Genomic DNA, 15,204 nt, shown 5'->3' with positions numbered 1-15,204 from the left:
ACCTTGTACATTGTGGTAGGAATGTGAATTGGTACAGTCAATATAGATGTGCCTCAAAAACTCAAAACAGAACTACCATATAAGCCAGCAATTCCACTGCTGAGTATATATCCAAAGGAAATGAAATTACTATCTTCAAGACATATCTGCACGCTTAGTTTACTGCAGCACTATTTACAATAGCCAAGATTTGGAAGCAACCTAAGTGTCCCTCACAGACGAATGGTGTGTGTGTGTGTGTGTGTGTGTGTGTGTGTGTGTGTACATATACGGTGGAATATTATTCAGCCTTTAAAAAGAGCTGAATAATATTGTCGCTTGCAACGACATGGATGAACCTTGAGAATGTTACACTAAGTAAGCCGGTCACAGAAAGACAAATACTGCACTACTCACTTATATGTAGCATCTTTTTTTAAGAAAAAGTTGAACTCATAGTAACAGAGAGTAGAATGATAGTTACAAGGGGTTAGGGGGTGGGTGGTGAGGGAGAAGAAAGATATTGGTCAAAGGGTACAAGCCTTCACTTATAAAATGAATAGCTGCTAGAGACCTAATGTGTTAGGTCCGCAACTAATAATGGTTAATAATAACCACCATAGTGACTAATAATCGTCAATAATACCACATTATGTGCTTGAATTTGCTAAGAGAGGAAATCTCAAGTATTCTCACTATACTACCAAACAACAACAAAAAGATAATTGTATGAGGGGATTAATATGTTAATTAGCTTGATTGTGGTAATTATTTCACAATGTATACATATATCAAAACATTACATTTTATGTCTTAAATATATACAGTTTTATTTGTCAGTCATACCTCAGTAGCTCTGAGGGGGAAAACAGAGCTTGAGTGCCACTTCTCTAGTTCTGGAATCATCCGTCTCTAGTCCTTTTTTTTTTTTTTTAACTTTAAGACCGTGCCTTGCTCTGTTGCCTAGGATGGAGTGCAGTGACTCAGTCATAGCTCACTACAGCCTCGAACTCCTGGGCTCAAGGTATTTTCCCACTTGGCCCTCCAGAGCAGCTGAGACTATAGGTATAAGCCACCACATTCAGCTAATTTTTGTATTTTTGTAGAAATAGGGTCTCCCTGTGTTGCCCAGGCTGGTCTTGAACTCCTGAGCTCAAGTGATCCTCCTGCCTTGGCTTCCCAAAGTGCTGAGATTACAGGCATGTGCCACCACACCTAGCCTCAGTCCTCATTTTATAAAAGATGAAAGTTTGTTGTTTTTTTTTTTGAGACAAGGTCTTGCTCTGTCACCTAGGCTGGAGTGCAGCGGTGCGATCTCGGCTCACTGCAACCTCAACCTCCCAGATTCAAGCAGTTCTCATGCCTCAGCCTCCCAAGTAGGATTACAGGCATGCGCCACCACACCCGTCTAATTTTTGTATTTTTAGTAGAGATGAGGTTTTGCCAAGTTGGCCAAGCTGGTCTCGAACTCCTGACCTCGTGATCCACCCACCTTGGCCTCTGAACGTGCTGAGATAACAGGCTTGAGCCGCCATACTGGCCCAAAGTCTTCATTGCCTAAGTCACTGCTAAGCATTCTGTTATTCGCAAACAAAAGTATTTCTAACTGATATACCCGATCTCTGGTTCTTCAGCCTGGTCAGCATAGCTTCTGCTAATTCCAGCACTGTAGCTTTGCAACCAGTTAACTTCATCTGCAAAATAGGGATAAAAATAACTACTTTACGTTGAGCAAACTTTCTGATTCAGTAGATCAGAGTGTGGTCAGTGGATCAGCAGATCCGTATCCTCTGGGAATTTGTTAGAAACGTAAATTGTCAAACACTCCAGACACACTAAATTAGAAATTTCGTGGGCGGAGCCAGCAAGCTGGGTTTTAATAAGCCCTTCAGGTGGTGATTCTGGTACATGAGAAAGTTTGAGAACCGCTGATACAGAGGGTCAAGTGGCATGTCAGAAACACCTGGGGAACTTAAACAGCTTCTCAAACTTCACCTGCAGAGTTCTGATTCAGCATTTCTGCAGTGTACCTATGATTTTGCATTTCCCCAAAGATCCCCAGGTGATTCAGAGTAAAACCAGGCATGGGAAACACTGAAATGGGTATGAAAACAGGTCATGTGTGCCATGGGGCTGTCACTCAAGTAAGAGGTGATGAACGGACCTGGAGACCTTTGGGGACAGGTGAGCTGAATTCTGGCTTTTTTCACTTGGTAAAAGAGGGGACTGACTACTTGATCTTAGCAGGCTTTTTCAGCCCTAACATTCCAGGGATACTAGCTTAGGCAGGTCGAACTTGGCAGATCTTGCTCGAATACGTAAACATGATATGGGTAAATACATAGACTCATGACCAACAAGTGTAAGAGACTGGAATTTGACTAAAGTATAAAAAGCAGCCTTCCCACCCCCCCAGTAAATCCAAGACAGGTTTTATCTTCTACTTCTACCAGGTTTATGAAAGAGCAGGTTGGCACTTCGGATGTTCATTTTTAGAGTGCTAGACTACACCTGCTTCCTGCTAGGCTTGTGTTTTGAGGGTTGTTTGGGAAATATTATTTTTAAATAACAAACAGGCTTAGAGTCCCCATCGTCATAGGGAATTTTGCCTTCTAAAATGTGCTGCTTGTTAAGGATTAAAACCTCCAGCTGAAGCCGCTTGCTCACTGTCTATCTAAATACGATTGCATCCTCTTCTCCTCCTTCATCTCTGCCCTTGTACGAGAGAGGCCAGTCATTTCTTGCCCTCTCCCACATCTCCTTCCCAGGAAACTGCTGCCACCTTTTCTGGGAATCTGCACCTCCACTCAACCCCTGCTGAGTGAATGAATGAATCCCTGAAGCTGCTAAAACAGCCATAAGCATCTCATTGATCATTTTGGAAGATACCAAGATGCTAATTCATTATTTTGAAAACAAAGGGGAGAAAGTTAAGCATGTATCCTTCTTTCCTTATTTAAACCATACCTCAGGCTAATCAAATAACTGAGGAGAGAAAGTCTGCCTGCATAGAAGCTGACCAATGAAAAAGGGACAATAAAATTAAAATATCACCATTTTGCAAACTCGAATTAATTGATTTAGGAAACAATTATCAATAGCTATCGGTATCATAAAAAGAGGGACAAGAAGACAATATGTGTCTCCTATTGAAGTTATGGCACCACCTACGAAATCTTGCAAAAAAAAATTGAACCTGAATCTGATTAAAGTTTATAAACTAATGAAAATTTATAGGAAATATAGGGGACAGAGGAACATGTTAGAACACTGCTAAGGAAATACAACCACCATAATCCAAACTGTGGAAAACTTTGTGAGACAAATGACCCAGTTTTTCCAATTAATTGCACAGGAAAAAGTGAGGTAGAGGAAGGGGAACCCTGTAGATTTAACAAGACCCAAGAGTCATATTAATCAATCGTAATATGTGGCCTGTTTAGGTCCTAATTCAACAATCTTAAAAAATATATACAGGACAGGGCCAGGCGCGGTGGCTCATGCCTATAATCCCAGCACTTTGGGAGGGCGAGGTGGGTGGATCACCAGGTCAAGAGATCGAGAACATCCTGGTCAACATGGTGAAACCCAGCTCTACTGAAAATACAAAAATAAGCTGGGTGTGGTGGCACACGCCTGTAGTCCCAGCTACTCGGGAGGCTGAGGCGGGAGAATTGCTTGAACCCAGGAGGTGGAGGTTGCGGTGAGCTGAAATCGTGCCACTGCACTCCAGCCTGGGTAACAAGAGCAAAACTCCGTCTCAAAGAAAAAAAAAAAAAAATATATATATATATATATACACACACACACACACAGGACAAATGGGGTAAATGTGAACAATGCCTGGATATTTAATGATATTAAGGAAATACTGGCGAGGCATATTGGCTTGCTTCAGTAATCCTAGCACTTTGAGAGGCCAAGGCAGGAAGATTGCTTGAGCCCAGGAGTTCAAGACCATCCTGGGCAACATACTGAGACCTCCTCGCTAGGAAAATTAGCCAGGTGTGATGGCTTGTGTTTGTAGTCTCAGCTACTCTGGAGGCTGATGGGGGAGGATCGCTTTTAGCCCAGGAGTCAAGGCTGTAGTGAGTTGCCATTGCACCACTGCACTTCAGTCTGGGCAACAGAGTGAGATCTGTATCCAAAAAAAAAAAAAAAAAAAAAAGCCAGTGTTTACTCCAGTAATTCCAGCACTTTAGGGGGCTGAAGTGGTTGTATCAGTCGAGGTCAGGAGTTTAAGACCAGCCTGGCCAACATGGCGAAACCCTCTCTCTGCTGGTAACACACACAAAAAATTAGCCAGGCATGGCAGCGCATGCCTGTGATTCCAACTACTGGGGGAGGCTGAGGCACAAGGATTGCATGAACTGGGAGGCGGAGATTGCAGTGAGCCGAGATCGTGCCACTGTACTCCAGCCTGGGTGACAGAGTGAAACTGTGTCTCAAAAGAAAAGAAAAGAAAAAAAAAATATTGTTGACATGGGGGTGATGGTAGTTTTGTGATTACTTCTTTAAAAGGAATCCTCCTTCTCTTTATCCTTAGAAATACATGTTGAAATACACATGAATGAAATGGCATCTAGGATTTACTCCAAAACAGCCATGAGGGTGGGAGACAGGCAGGGATAAAGACTGCCCATAAGCTGATCATGTTGAAGTTGGTGGTGCGTAACTTGAGGTCCATGATACAGTTCTCTACAATTGTATATATTTGAAATTTTCCTTCCTAAAAAGTTGGAAAAAAAACATTTTTCATAATCTTCATTTGTTTTTTGTATATGTTTTATATTGGTCATGATATATTAATGTTTTTTTATAAATACAGATTTGTGAATTTTTACTTGTTCTTCCCTACTAGAAATGTGTAAAATGTTTGGAGTTTTGTAATTTTTTAACTTGCCTGCTCAGAGAGACAGGAAGGCCCATGAAAGTAATGACCTTCCTATTACATCCTCCACAGGGCTCATACCTTGTGAAGCATATAAAATACTCATGTGGGGCTGGGCACAGTGACTCATGCCTGTAATCCCAGCACTTTGGGAGGCCGAGGCAGGCAGATCACGAGGTCAAGAGATCGAGACCATCCTGGCCAACATGGTGAAACCCCGTCTCTCCTAAAAATACAAAAAAAGTAGCTGGGCGTGGTGGCATGCACCTGTAGTTCCAGCTACTCGGGAGGCTGAGGCAGGAGAACTGCTTGAACCCGGGAGGCAGAGGTTGCAGTGAGCCGAGTTCATGCCACTGCACTCCAGCCTGGCGCCTGGTGACGGAGTGAGACTGTCTCAAAAAAAAAAAAGAAAAAAGAAAAGTATCTGCTATTTTCCAATCCAATTTTTAAGAGGAAATACAATATTCAGCCACCCAAATATGTTAGAATGTGCTCAGAGTCAACAGACTATATGCCCTTTTAATTTATGAAAAGTAATTATTATGGGCTGGGCGTGGTGGCTCATGCCTATAATCTCAGCACTTTGGGAGGCCAAGGCGGACAGATCACTTGAGGTCAGGAGTTTGAGACCAGCCTGGCCAACGTGGCGAAACCCCATCTCTCCCAAAAGTACAAAAATAGCCGAGTGTGGTGGCACACACCCGTAGTCTCAGCTACTCGGGAAGCTGAGGCACGAGAATCGCTTTAACCCAGGAGGCAGAGGTTGCAATGAGACAAAATTGCGCCACCACACTCCAGCCTAGGAGACAGACTGAGACTCTGTCTCTCAAATAATAATAATCATGATGATTATTATTATGGGCCAGGCACAGTGGCTCATGCCTGTAATCCCAGCACTTTGAGAGGCTGAGGTAGGTGGATCACTTGACCTCAGGAGTTTGAGACCAGCCTGGGCAACATAGCAAAACCCCAGCTCTACCAAAACTATAAAAAATTAGCTGGGTGTGAGAGTACGTGCCTGTAGTCCCAGCTGAGGCTGAGATATAGGGTCACTTGAGCCTAGGAAGTCAAGGCTGCAATGAGCCAAGATTACACCACTGTGCTCCAGCCTGGGTGACGGAGTGAGACCCTGTCTATAAATAAATAAATTAATAATAATGAAAGCCAACACTTATGTGGTACTTAACGAAGTGTCAGGTAAGACATTATGCTAAGTGTCTTACAGGCATGATCTCATGTAGTTAGTTCTATTATCCCCATTTTCAGGTGGGGAAACTGAGGACGAGAGTGTGTAAGCAGCTCACTCCAGGCCACAGAGCCAGAGTGAGGCTGTGACTCAGGGTGGGCCCAGCTCCAGAATCCATTCTTTCTCTCTGAGAGACCCAGCTGAGAGGGGGAGAAGAGAAAAGCCTGGACGAAAAGACAGAATTACCAGAAGGGAAAGGGAAGCGGGAGAAAAAATAGGTGGAAAACATTTGAGATTTTTTAGACAAACCTTATTTTGAAGGCTCTCAAACCTGCAGCATAGTGACACTGTGTTTGGGGGGCACAGCAGTGTAGTGGGAAGAGCTGTGGATGAGAAGTCAGAGAACCTGGGCACTTACCTGGCTCTTCTACCATCTCTGTGACACAGAAAAGTCATTTCGTCACTCTGGCCTTGTTTCCTCATCTAAAAAAGAGAAATGATGCCTATTATTACCCTTCCTTAGGGTAATTGTGAGAATCTATTCAGCATTACTTTGAAGAAAAGTGCTAGATGGAAGAAAGTTCTAAGGACTCCCATTTTTAGATGAGCTTGGGAGGACTTTGGTTTGGCATCTGAAGGTAATAAGTTCCTATTTTTGTTTTCAGGGCACTATATTTGTATGTGTCTTGTAGAACCCACGCTTGGAAATGCTGACGGCAGGCTTCAGGACAGCTGAGCCCCAATAAACACCAAGAAAACCCACGGCTCTGGCCGCATCTTCCAACATGACCAATCCACAGTAAGTAATGCTGGGATCTGCTCTCTGGATCCAGAACTGTGGCTATAAATCTCCCAGAAGATGAAGATCTTCTAATTTAGGCAATGACTATGTACATTTCCTTTAGCAGGAGGCCACAGAAAAATGGAGAAACCTTTCAAAAGCAAGACTTAAGACAAGATTAGGAAGCACTGAAGGTGAATTAACAAAATGGGAATTGCAAGGAAATTTAGAAATCATGAGAGGGTTTCTAAAAGCAGGAGCAGGATTCTTAAGGGAAAATTGCTTTCATTTCCCAAAACCCGAGATGTCACATGAACCAACCACTTAATCTTACCAGGCACCTGCAAGGTGGTCACTTATTTTGTGTTTTGCAACTGGTTGGCATGAATACTGCGATGAAAACAGCACTCCTTCTGTTACACCACACTGTCCTGGCCTATCTAGATACAGGCCTGACTGCTCGGTCATCTGGAGTATGAATCTGTAATGCTGTGTAATAACCAACCATAGAACCTCAGTTAGAAAGCAGTGATACATGTGTCTTGCTCAGGTGTCTGGGGTACTCAGCTAGACAGCTCCTTTGATCTTGGCTGGGATGACTTTTAAATGTGGGTCATAGCTGGCTGTCAGCTGATCAAGAGGAGGCTGGACTCTGCCCTGCATCTGTCATCCTCCAGTACTAGGCTGGTCACCCTCTAATGGTGATGTTGGAGGTACAGGAGCACAGGCAGAAACTCACAGAGCCTTTTCATGCCTCTGCCGGTGTCTAACCTGGCTCTTCTACCATCTAACATCCCGCTGGCAAAAAAGAGTCACATGGCTGAATGCCGAATCAAGGGTAAGGAAAATACACTCTTCCTTTGGATGGAAGGAGCTGGGAAGTCATATGGCAAAGGGCATGGGCTCAAGGAGAGGTAAAGAATGGAAGCATGGCCGGGCGCGGTGGCTCACACCTGTAATCCCAGCACTTTGGGAGGCCGAGGCGGGTGGATCACGAGGTCAAGAAATCGAGACCATCCTGGTCAACATGGTGAAACCCCATCTCTACTAAAAATACAAAAAATCAGCTGGGCATAGTGGTGCGTGCCTGTAATCCCAGCTACTCAGGAGGCTGAGGCAGGAGAATTGCCTGAACCCAGGAGGTGGAGGTTGCGGTGAGCCGAGATCGCGCCATTGCGCTCCAGCCTGGGCAACAAGAGCGAAACTCCGTCTCAAAAAAAAAAAAAAAAGAATGGAAGCATGAATACATTTTGTCTACCACACCATTCTTTGTGTCTGAGGAAAGGGTGTAGACTAGTTGTAGCCGGTACACTGTGAGACCTTCACTTCACCAGAGGAGGCCTTGTCTCTCTGCGGAGATGACCACCACATGGCCAGGCGTGGTGCTAGGCCACTGAGCGCTGGTGGAAGGGGAATGGAGGGCAGCACATTGGACAGTTAGTAATAGTGTGTCTGTGCTTCTCAGAATCATATCCTATTGCTTTCCTTCCATGAGCACCTTACTGATCAGAAATTTCCATTTGTTTAGTTCAGAGATCCATAGTTTCCTTAAGTAGCCCAGAAGAAAAGAGAACAAATTCCACCCAGCATCTGCTTCTTGGTAAACATCTGGGGGAGCTGGGATTCCCCCCATAACACCCACACTTTTCTATCAATTGTTGAGAAACATCGAAGCCTCATATCCTGTGACTGTTTCGTTTAAAGATCTGAGTCATTTTGTAAATGTCATGAATGATGAGTACTATCATCTGTGCTTGACAAGCAGCAACAAGCAAAGGTTTAAATTAGGCCTACAGAGGAGAATCGGGCATTAGAAATTACTTGGTGAATTCAGGTGGTCTAGGCAGCCAGTCTGTGGCATTCAAATAAAAAGCTCACTTTACCCTTAATTATCTCAATTTCCCACAAGAAGTCTCCGGGTTGGGCTGGGTGCAGTGACTCCTGCCTGTAATCCCAAGCAAAATAAAAGTCGGTAGATTAATCTCTGAACTTCCTGGATAACAGCAGATGTGTGTGTGTGTGTGTGTGTGTGTGTGAGATTTTGTTTGTTTTTGAGACAGGGTTTCACTCTTGTTGCCCAGGCTGGAGTGCAATGGTGCGATCTCAGCTCGCTGCAACCTCCACCTCCTGGTTTCAAGCAATTCACCTGCCTCAGCCTCCCAAGGAGCTGGGATTGCAGGCCTGTGCCACCACATCCAGCTAATTTTGTGTGTTTTTAGTAGAGATGGCTTCACCATGCTGGTCAAGCTGGTCTCGAACCCCTAACCTCAGGTGATCCACCTGCCTTGGTCTTCCAAAGTGCTGGGATTACAGGTGTGAGCCACCGCGCCCGGCCTGCAGCTGCGTATTATTGGTTAGATTTCAATGGTTGTTGGAAAAGTTTATAATTTAGAGCTCCCAGACAAGAATAGGGACTTGTCACTCTGGAGCTCCCCCAATCATCTCTGTGTGTCTGTTATCCATGTCAGATCATAGAGTGAGAAGGAGCAGCCTGGAGGAATATTCTGTTTTACCTCCTCGTGTTCTGACTGGAGAAACTGAGGTTCAGGAGAAGTCCCGCAGAAGTTGGCATTCAAGCCAGCACCAGAGCCCAAGAATAGTTTACAGCAGCCAGGACTGCCATCTCAGTATTCAGACTGGGCCCCTTTACCCTGGGCACTGGCCCTCAGTGTTCCCTCCGATATCTACATTTTACTTCTTGCTGTAATACCATTATCCTTTCTAACTCTCATTGTCTGGATAGAGGCATAAGACCCAGCCCCTCAGATGCTACATGAGACAGGGTCAAGGACATATTGGACAGACCAAAGATGGTGCCCCAGGAAGGTAAAGGAAAGTTTCTAGTCCAGCATCTCTGGACAGGGTTGCTGTGGGTGTTCCGGCAGGACAGTCCTTAGTCGTTAGACACGTTGCAGGATATGTAGCGTCCCCAGGCCTACTAAAGTGTCAATAGCGACCCCCTGTGGTCATGGTGGCAACCAAAATGCCTCCACAAATTGCCAGATACCCCTGGCAGTAGATTGGGAGGTGGTACTGCCCTGGCTGAGATGCCCAGGAGTCCCACTGGAGTGGTCAGTTATTGGCAGTGCCCAAGATGAGCCTGACAGTCACACAGGAAGAGACCCACAACTCCTCGGGCATTGGATCAAGTGACTCCCATTCCCTACTCCCAATCTTAAGAAGAGACCTATGTTTGGACCAGTTCAGATAGGAAGGGGGTGGCTACCAGGGACAGCTGGAGACTCCTGTCCTCGCCACCCCAAGGCCCACTCGGTCTCTGCAAGTCTCCAGGTAGGCTCCTCAGTCACTGCAGTACATCCAGTTGTGAACAGAAACTTCTTTTCTCTATTACGGAACAGAGAATAGAAACATTTCAAAACACCTTTACATAGAAACTCAGGAGACAACTTAAAAGAATGTCTGACTCCCCTATAAAGTCCAGTGACCCAGAATCCTAAAAGTGTAAGCCATAGTTTTGCTGGTTGGCAGAGTTCTCCATCTGGATCTTTGCCTCCCCTGAATGAAGAACCCTGCCACACTAAAGCTCATATGTTCCAGTCTGAGCACTTCCTCTTCCCATTCTCCCACTTTTCCCAACCATTGGAAGAGATGGAATTGTTCAGGCTCCAGTCCAGTCCGCGGGTGGCCAGCGGGGAAGAGGGGCAACCCTAAGCTTCCTCAGCCCTTTACCGGCACAGTAGCATTCTCCCTCCTTTCCTTGAGGAGTGGAAGAATCTTTTGGTCCTTGAAGATAACTCTTTTCTATTGTTCCTTCTTGACAACCCAGGCCTGCCATAGAAGGAGGAATTTCCGAAGTTGAGATAATCTCCCAACAAGTAGACGAAGAAACCAAGAGCATTGCTCCCGTGCAGCTGGTGAACTTTGCCTATCGGGACTTGCCCCTGGCTGCTGTCGATCTCTCCACGGCGGGCTCGCAGCTCCTGTCAAATCTGGACGAAGATTACCAAAGAGAAGGGTAGGTGCTGGGACCATTGAGCTAGCTAAGAAGTCCCTGGGTTGGGCCGGGTGCGGTAGCTCACACCTATAATCCCAGCACTTTGGGAGGCCAAGGTGGGTGGATCACCTGAGGTCAGGAGTTCGAGACCAGCCTGGCCCACATGGTGAAACCCCGACTCTACTAAAAATATGAAAATTAGCCTGGTGTGGTGGTGCAGGCCTGTAATCCAGCTATTCAGGAGGCTGAGGCAGGAGAATCGCTTGAATCGGGGAGGCGGGGGTTGCAGTGAGCCGAGATCACACCATTGCGCTTCAGCCTGGGTGACAAGAGTGAAACTCCATCTCAAAAAAATTAAAAAAGGAAGAAGTCCCTGGTTTTCATGGGTATCTTCCAAGATTCCAGGAAGCAGCAGCCAAAATGAGCAATGCTAACTAGTGAGACAGCAGGGGCTCACAGCAGACCACTCAGGCCCTCTGCCTACGCAGACATTACTTCCTCAGAAAAAGGCGTTGGGCACAGAAAATACTTGCTGGATGACCTCTTAGGTGACATTTGCTTGGAACTCAGAGAATCATAAAGTTTATTTCAGGACTGAAGTTCTCCTTAATGTCCCATCCAATCCCGTCTCCCTACGCTTGGGAAGGAGACCCATGGCGATTAGGGGCTTGCCCAAGGTCACAGAGCCCACAAGGGATGGACTTGAGCTGCACCTTCCCTTTAGGAAGTGGACTCTCATAGGAAGAGTCTGGGAAGAAGGACCCTGCATACCGGAACATGCCTAGGATGTAAGGGAATTCAGAGAATTCTGCTAGGAGCTCTGCAGATATTAGATCCCGCCCTTTGCAGGGAAGGCATGCAGAATATGCGGGTCCCAATTCAAAAAGGTGGTCCTTACCTCCTGCTGTGAGTGTCAATCAGTTTGGATGCCTTTGTTCCCCAATTCACTTCTCATCAGCCTGGTCTGTCTTACAAACATACTTTCTGAAGGTGAGTGGTAAAGGACAAGAGGCAGGTGGGGCAGAGGAGACACACCAGTTTGATGTCCTCATTTTCACGGAGCTTGGTGGTGTAGCTGAAGGCCAAAGAGGGGTAGGAACAGGTCCTAGGGTCACACAGCAGATCGGACTTCCGACTCTGCCCAGGGCTTTCCCTGGCCCCACCCTGTGGCTCTTAGACACAGAATTGTAAATATTGGCAGGACCTTAGAAGCCAGTTCTGGACAGCTTTTCTTTCCTGGGTGCCTGTAAACACTTTGGAACATGCTGGCTGCTTTGAATATAAAAATGAACGTTGCCAGGTATTTTAGAAGCACACGAGGAGCCTTTGCTAAAGCTAAATTTGAAGAGCTTGGATTCCCTGGACTTGTTTCTGGAAGGAGCTCCCCGCCTTCCTGAGATAAACCGCCTAACAATGGTGAAACTACACCCCAGTGGCTTTCTCCGAAAATATAATTTTTCCAAGCATTGCGCACATTGTCAGCAGGACATTGGAAAAAAGGATTAGGCAAGCTGGTCGGAGGCAGCTAAGGGACATCTGCAGTGGCAGCGCCGTCCTGAGCTGTCAGGGCAGGGGTGGCTTCTCCCAGGTCCTTACCAGCTTGAAGGCTGGGCTAAAACCTGAGTCCCCTGGGCCAGGGCCAGCTTCGTGCACATGTGACCTGTGCAGTAGCACGGAGCCCGGAGCTTACACGGGCCCCAGCACTTGGCTACATGCCCTGCCGCTGCTGTATTGAAATGCTTAAGGAGCCCCACATTTTCACTGGGCTCTGCAAATGATGCAGCCTGTGGGTCCTTCTCTGAGCGCCCAGTGAGTCACTGCGTCACTGCTCTCTGGCGGTCAAAAGCAGTAGTGCAGCCTTCTAACTTGCCCTAGCTGCTCCGGAGAGTTCATTTCCTGCCCTGGCCTGAGCCTGTTAGGCCCTTCTCACCTGGGGAGCGGGATGGTGTGGAGGGAAGGGGGACAACCTCCAGGGATCCTGGTTCAGGGCAAAGCAGTGTCCACGCGTGTCCCCTGCGGGAATTATGGCACCGCGGGTGGACCCTGCTATGGGTGTTCCTCACCAGGGGTCCCGCGTTGTGGTGTACCCCCTTTCTGGTGTTCCCTGTGTATCACTCCCTAGCCTGAACCCCAAGGCTGGCAGAGGCCTTGCCTTATCATTCAATTTGCCTCTAAATTGGGCCTTTGCAAGGTTTCTTCCCAAGCAAACGAATCCAAATGATGCGCCTGCAAGGCAGAGGGACCCGTGATTGGATTTGAATCTCCAGGTGTGCCCAGGAAAGCCGTTCCCGTTGGGTAAATAGGAAGCAGCCCCGGGAAGGGATTTGCCTCGCTGCTGGAGCTCTCAGCTGGGGGCCCCGATTGGCAGCCAGAGGTCTTCCCGGAGGAAGGAAGCGCGGGCTCAGGACCGGAGCCAGGGAACACTGAAGCGAAGCAAAAACACGCTGCGAGGGAGGAACGGCCTCTCCCCGCGAGGCGTCTTGGCTCTCGCTGCATTTCCTGGGGTTTTCCCAAAATGTCCAACCGGCCCTTTCTGGGGCAATGTAAAACAAAAGGAAGAGTCCTCATTTCAGCTCTGAGCTTGGTTTCAGGCTTGTGCAAAATGCCTCTTCCTACGAAGGCCAGTGTTTTGTACGGGAATGAACCTTTTTGTATTTTTAGTAGCGATGGGGTTTCACCATGTTGGCCAGGATGGTCTCGATCTCCCGACCTTGTGATCCACCCACCTTGGCCTCCCAAAGTGCTAGGATTACAGGCGTGAGCCACCGCGCCCGGCCAACCATTCTTAAGGGTAAGCTTCAGTGGCATTAAGGACATACACATTGCTGGGCAACTCTAACCAGCATCCATCTCCAGAGCTCTTCTTGCAAAACAGAAACTCTGTGCCCAGTAAACAATAGCTTCCTGTTCCCCTCTCCTGCGGCCCCTGGAAACCGCTATTCTACCTTCTGTCTCTTTGAATTTGGCTACTCCAAGTGCCTTATGTAAGTCCTGCAGTATTTGTTCTTTTATGACCGGCTTATTTTGCTCAGCAAGGTGTCCACAAGGTACATCCATGTTGCAGCACGTGTCGGAATTTCTTTCCTCTCTAAACTGAACAATCGTCCACTGTGTGACTGTACAACACTTGGATTATCCATTCCTCTGTCAACGGACACACTCCACACTGTTTTTTCTCACGTGTTCATATTTTATTATGAATAATGCTGCTGTGAACATGCCTATGCAAATATCTCTTCAAAACCCTGCTTTGAGGCTGGGTGCAGTGGCTCACACCTGTAATCCCAGCACTTTGGGAGGCTGAGGTGGGTGGATCGCCTGAGTTCACCAGTTCGAGACCAGCCTGGCCAACATGGCAAACCCCATCTCTACTAAAAATACAAAAGTAGCCGAGTGTGGTAGCACACACCTGTAATCCCTGCTACTTGGGAGGCTGAGGCAGGAGAATTGCTTGAAGCCAGGAGGCAGAGGTTGCGGTGAGCGGAGATCGCTCCCCCACTGCCACTCCAGCCTGGGTGACAGAGTGAGACTCTGTCTCAAAAAAAAAGTAATAATAATAGTACCCTGCTTTCAATGCTTTGGGGTATATATCCAAAAGCAGAATTGGTGGCTCACGTGGTGATTCTGTTTGAGGAAACGCCACGCTGCTTTCTGCAGTGGCTGCCACACAGTTTCACACTCCACCCAACAGTGCGTGAGGGTTCTGATTTCTCCTTGTCTGAACCAACACTGGCTATTTTCTATTTTGTTGATAGCAGTCATCCTAATGGGCATGAGGTGGTGTGGTGTGCTTTTAAGCCCATGAAAGTCCTGCGAGGTGAGGAAGAAGGAGCAGTTGCCTTGATGTGGGCCCAGAGCCCCATCTTGGCCAGGCTCCTTGACTCGCTTAGAAGCCCTTTGTCTCCTGATCGCTGCTGAGCAGAGCAGACCGCAGAGCTGTCTGCTGCTCCTCTCTGCACCTCCGTACTCGGGCTGCTGAGGGCTCAGGGAGGAAAATCACATGACTGTGCACACCGGTGCCTCCCCAGACTCGGGGTCTCCACATTCGACTTGATTCCCAGTTTTGCCTGGCAGTCCTCCTCAGCGGTCCTGGTTAGTCCAAGATGGCCAGTTCTGATCGCTTGTGTCTGCGTGAAGTCCCCTCTTTCTTGCCCTCAGCAGATGACCTCCTCTCCCAGTCCCCTCAGAAAGTGGGTGCAGTTGTGGATGGGCTGCATGGCACTCCTCAGTCTCTTCCTTCCTCCCTTTTAGGGTGCCCCATTCCTTGAGCTCTGATTGCCTTCCCCTCCCGCCTTCTCAGGTACCTGCTCTGTCAGATACCTTCTCACCCTGTGTCATCACACTTGTCTCGTGTCCTCTCCTGACTCCACATGCCTGCTGGCTACCATTGCCTTTCTTTTTCTTTTTCTTTT

General features: G+C 47.3%; 1 protein-coding gene across 2 annotated transcripts in view; it reads left to right on the top strand.

Moving 5' to 3' along the window:
- Positions 1-15,204, top strand: part of TMEM266 (transmembrane protein 266) — a 141,803-nt gene that overhangs the window by 63,767 nt on the left and 62,832 nt on the right. For both annotated transcript variants that reach the window (XM_017518213.2, XM_017518211.2), the window contains exons 2-3: positions 6,722-6,855; positions 10,625-10,813. In XM_017518213.2, coding sequence (XP_017373702.1) covers positions 6,842-6,855; positions 10,625-10,813 — 203 coding nt within the window. In that variant the 5' untranslated portion in view covers positions 6,722-6,841. The remainder of the gene's footprint in view (positions 1-6,721; positions 6,856-10,624; positions 10,814-15,204) is intronic.

This window comes from Cebus imitator, unplaced genomic scaffold, assembly GCF_001604975.1.
Source record: "Cebus imitator isolate Cc_AM_T3 unplaced genomic scaffold, Cebus_imitator-1.0 Scaffold664, whole genome shotgun sequence".
Taxonomy (NCBI): domain Eukaryota; kingdom Metazoa; phylum Chordata; class Mammalia; order Primates; family Cebidae; genus Cebus; species Cebus imitator.
The sequence above is the reverse complement of the archived record's forward strand: the minus strand, read 5'-3'. Positions and strand labels throughout refer to the sequence as shown.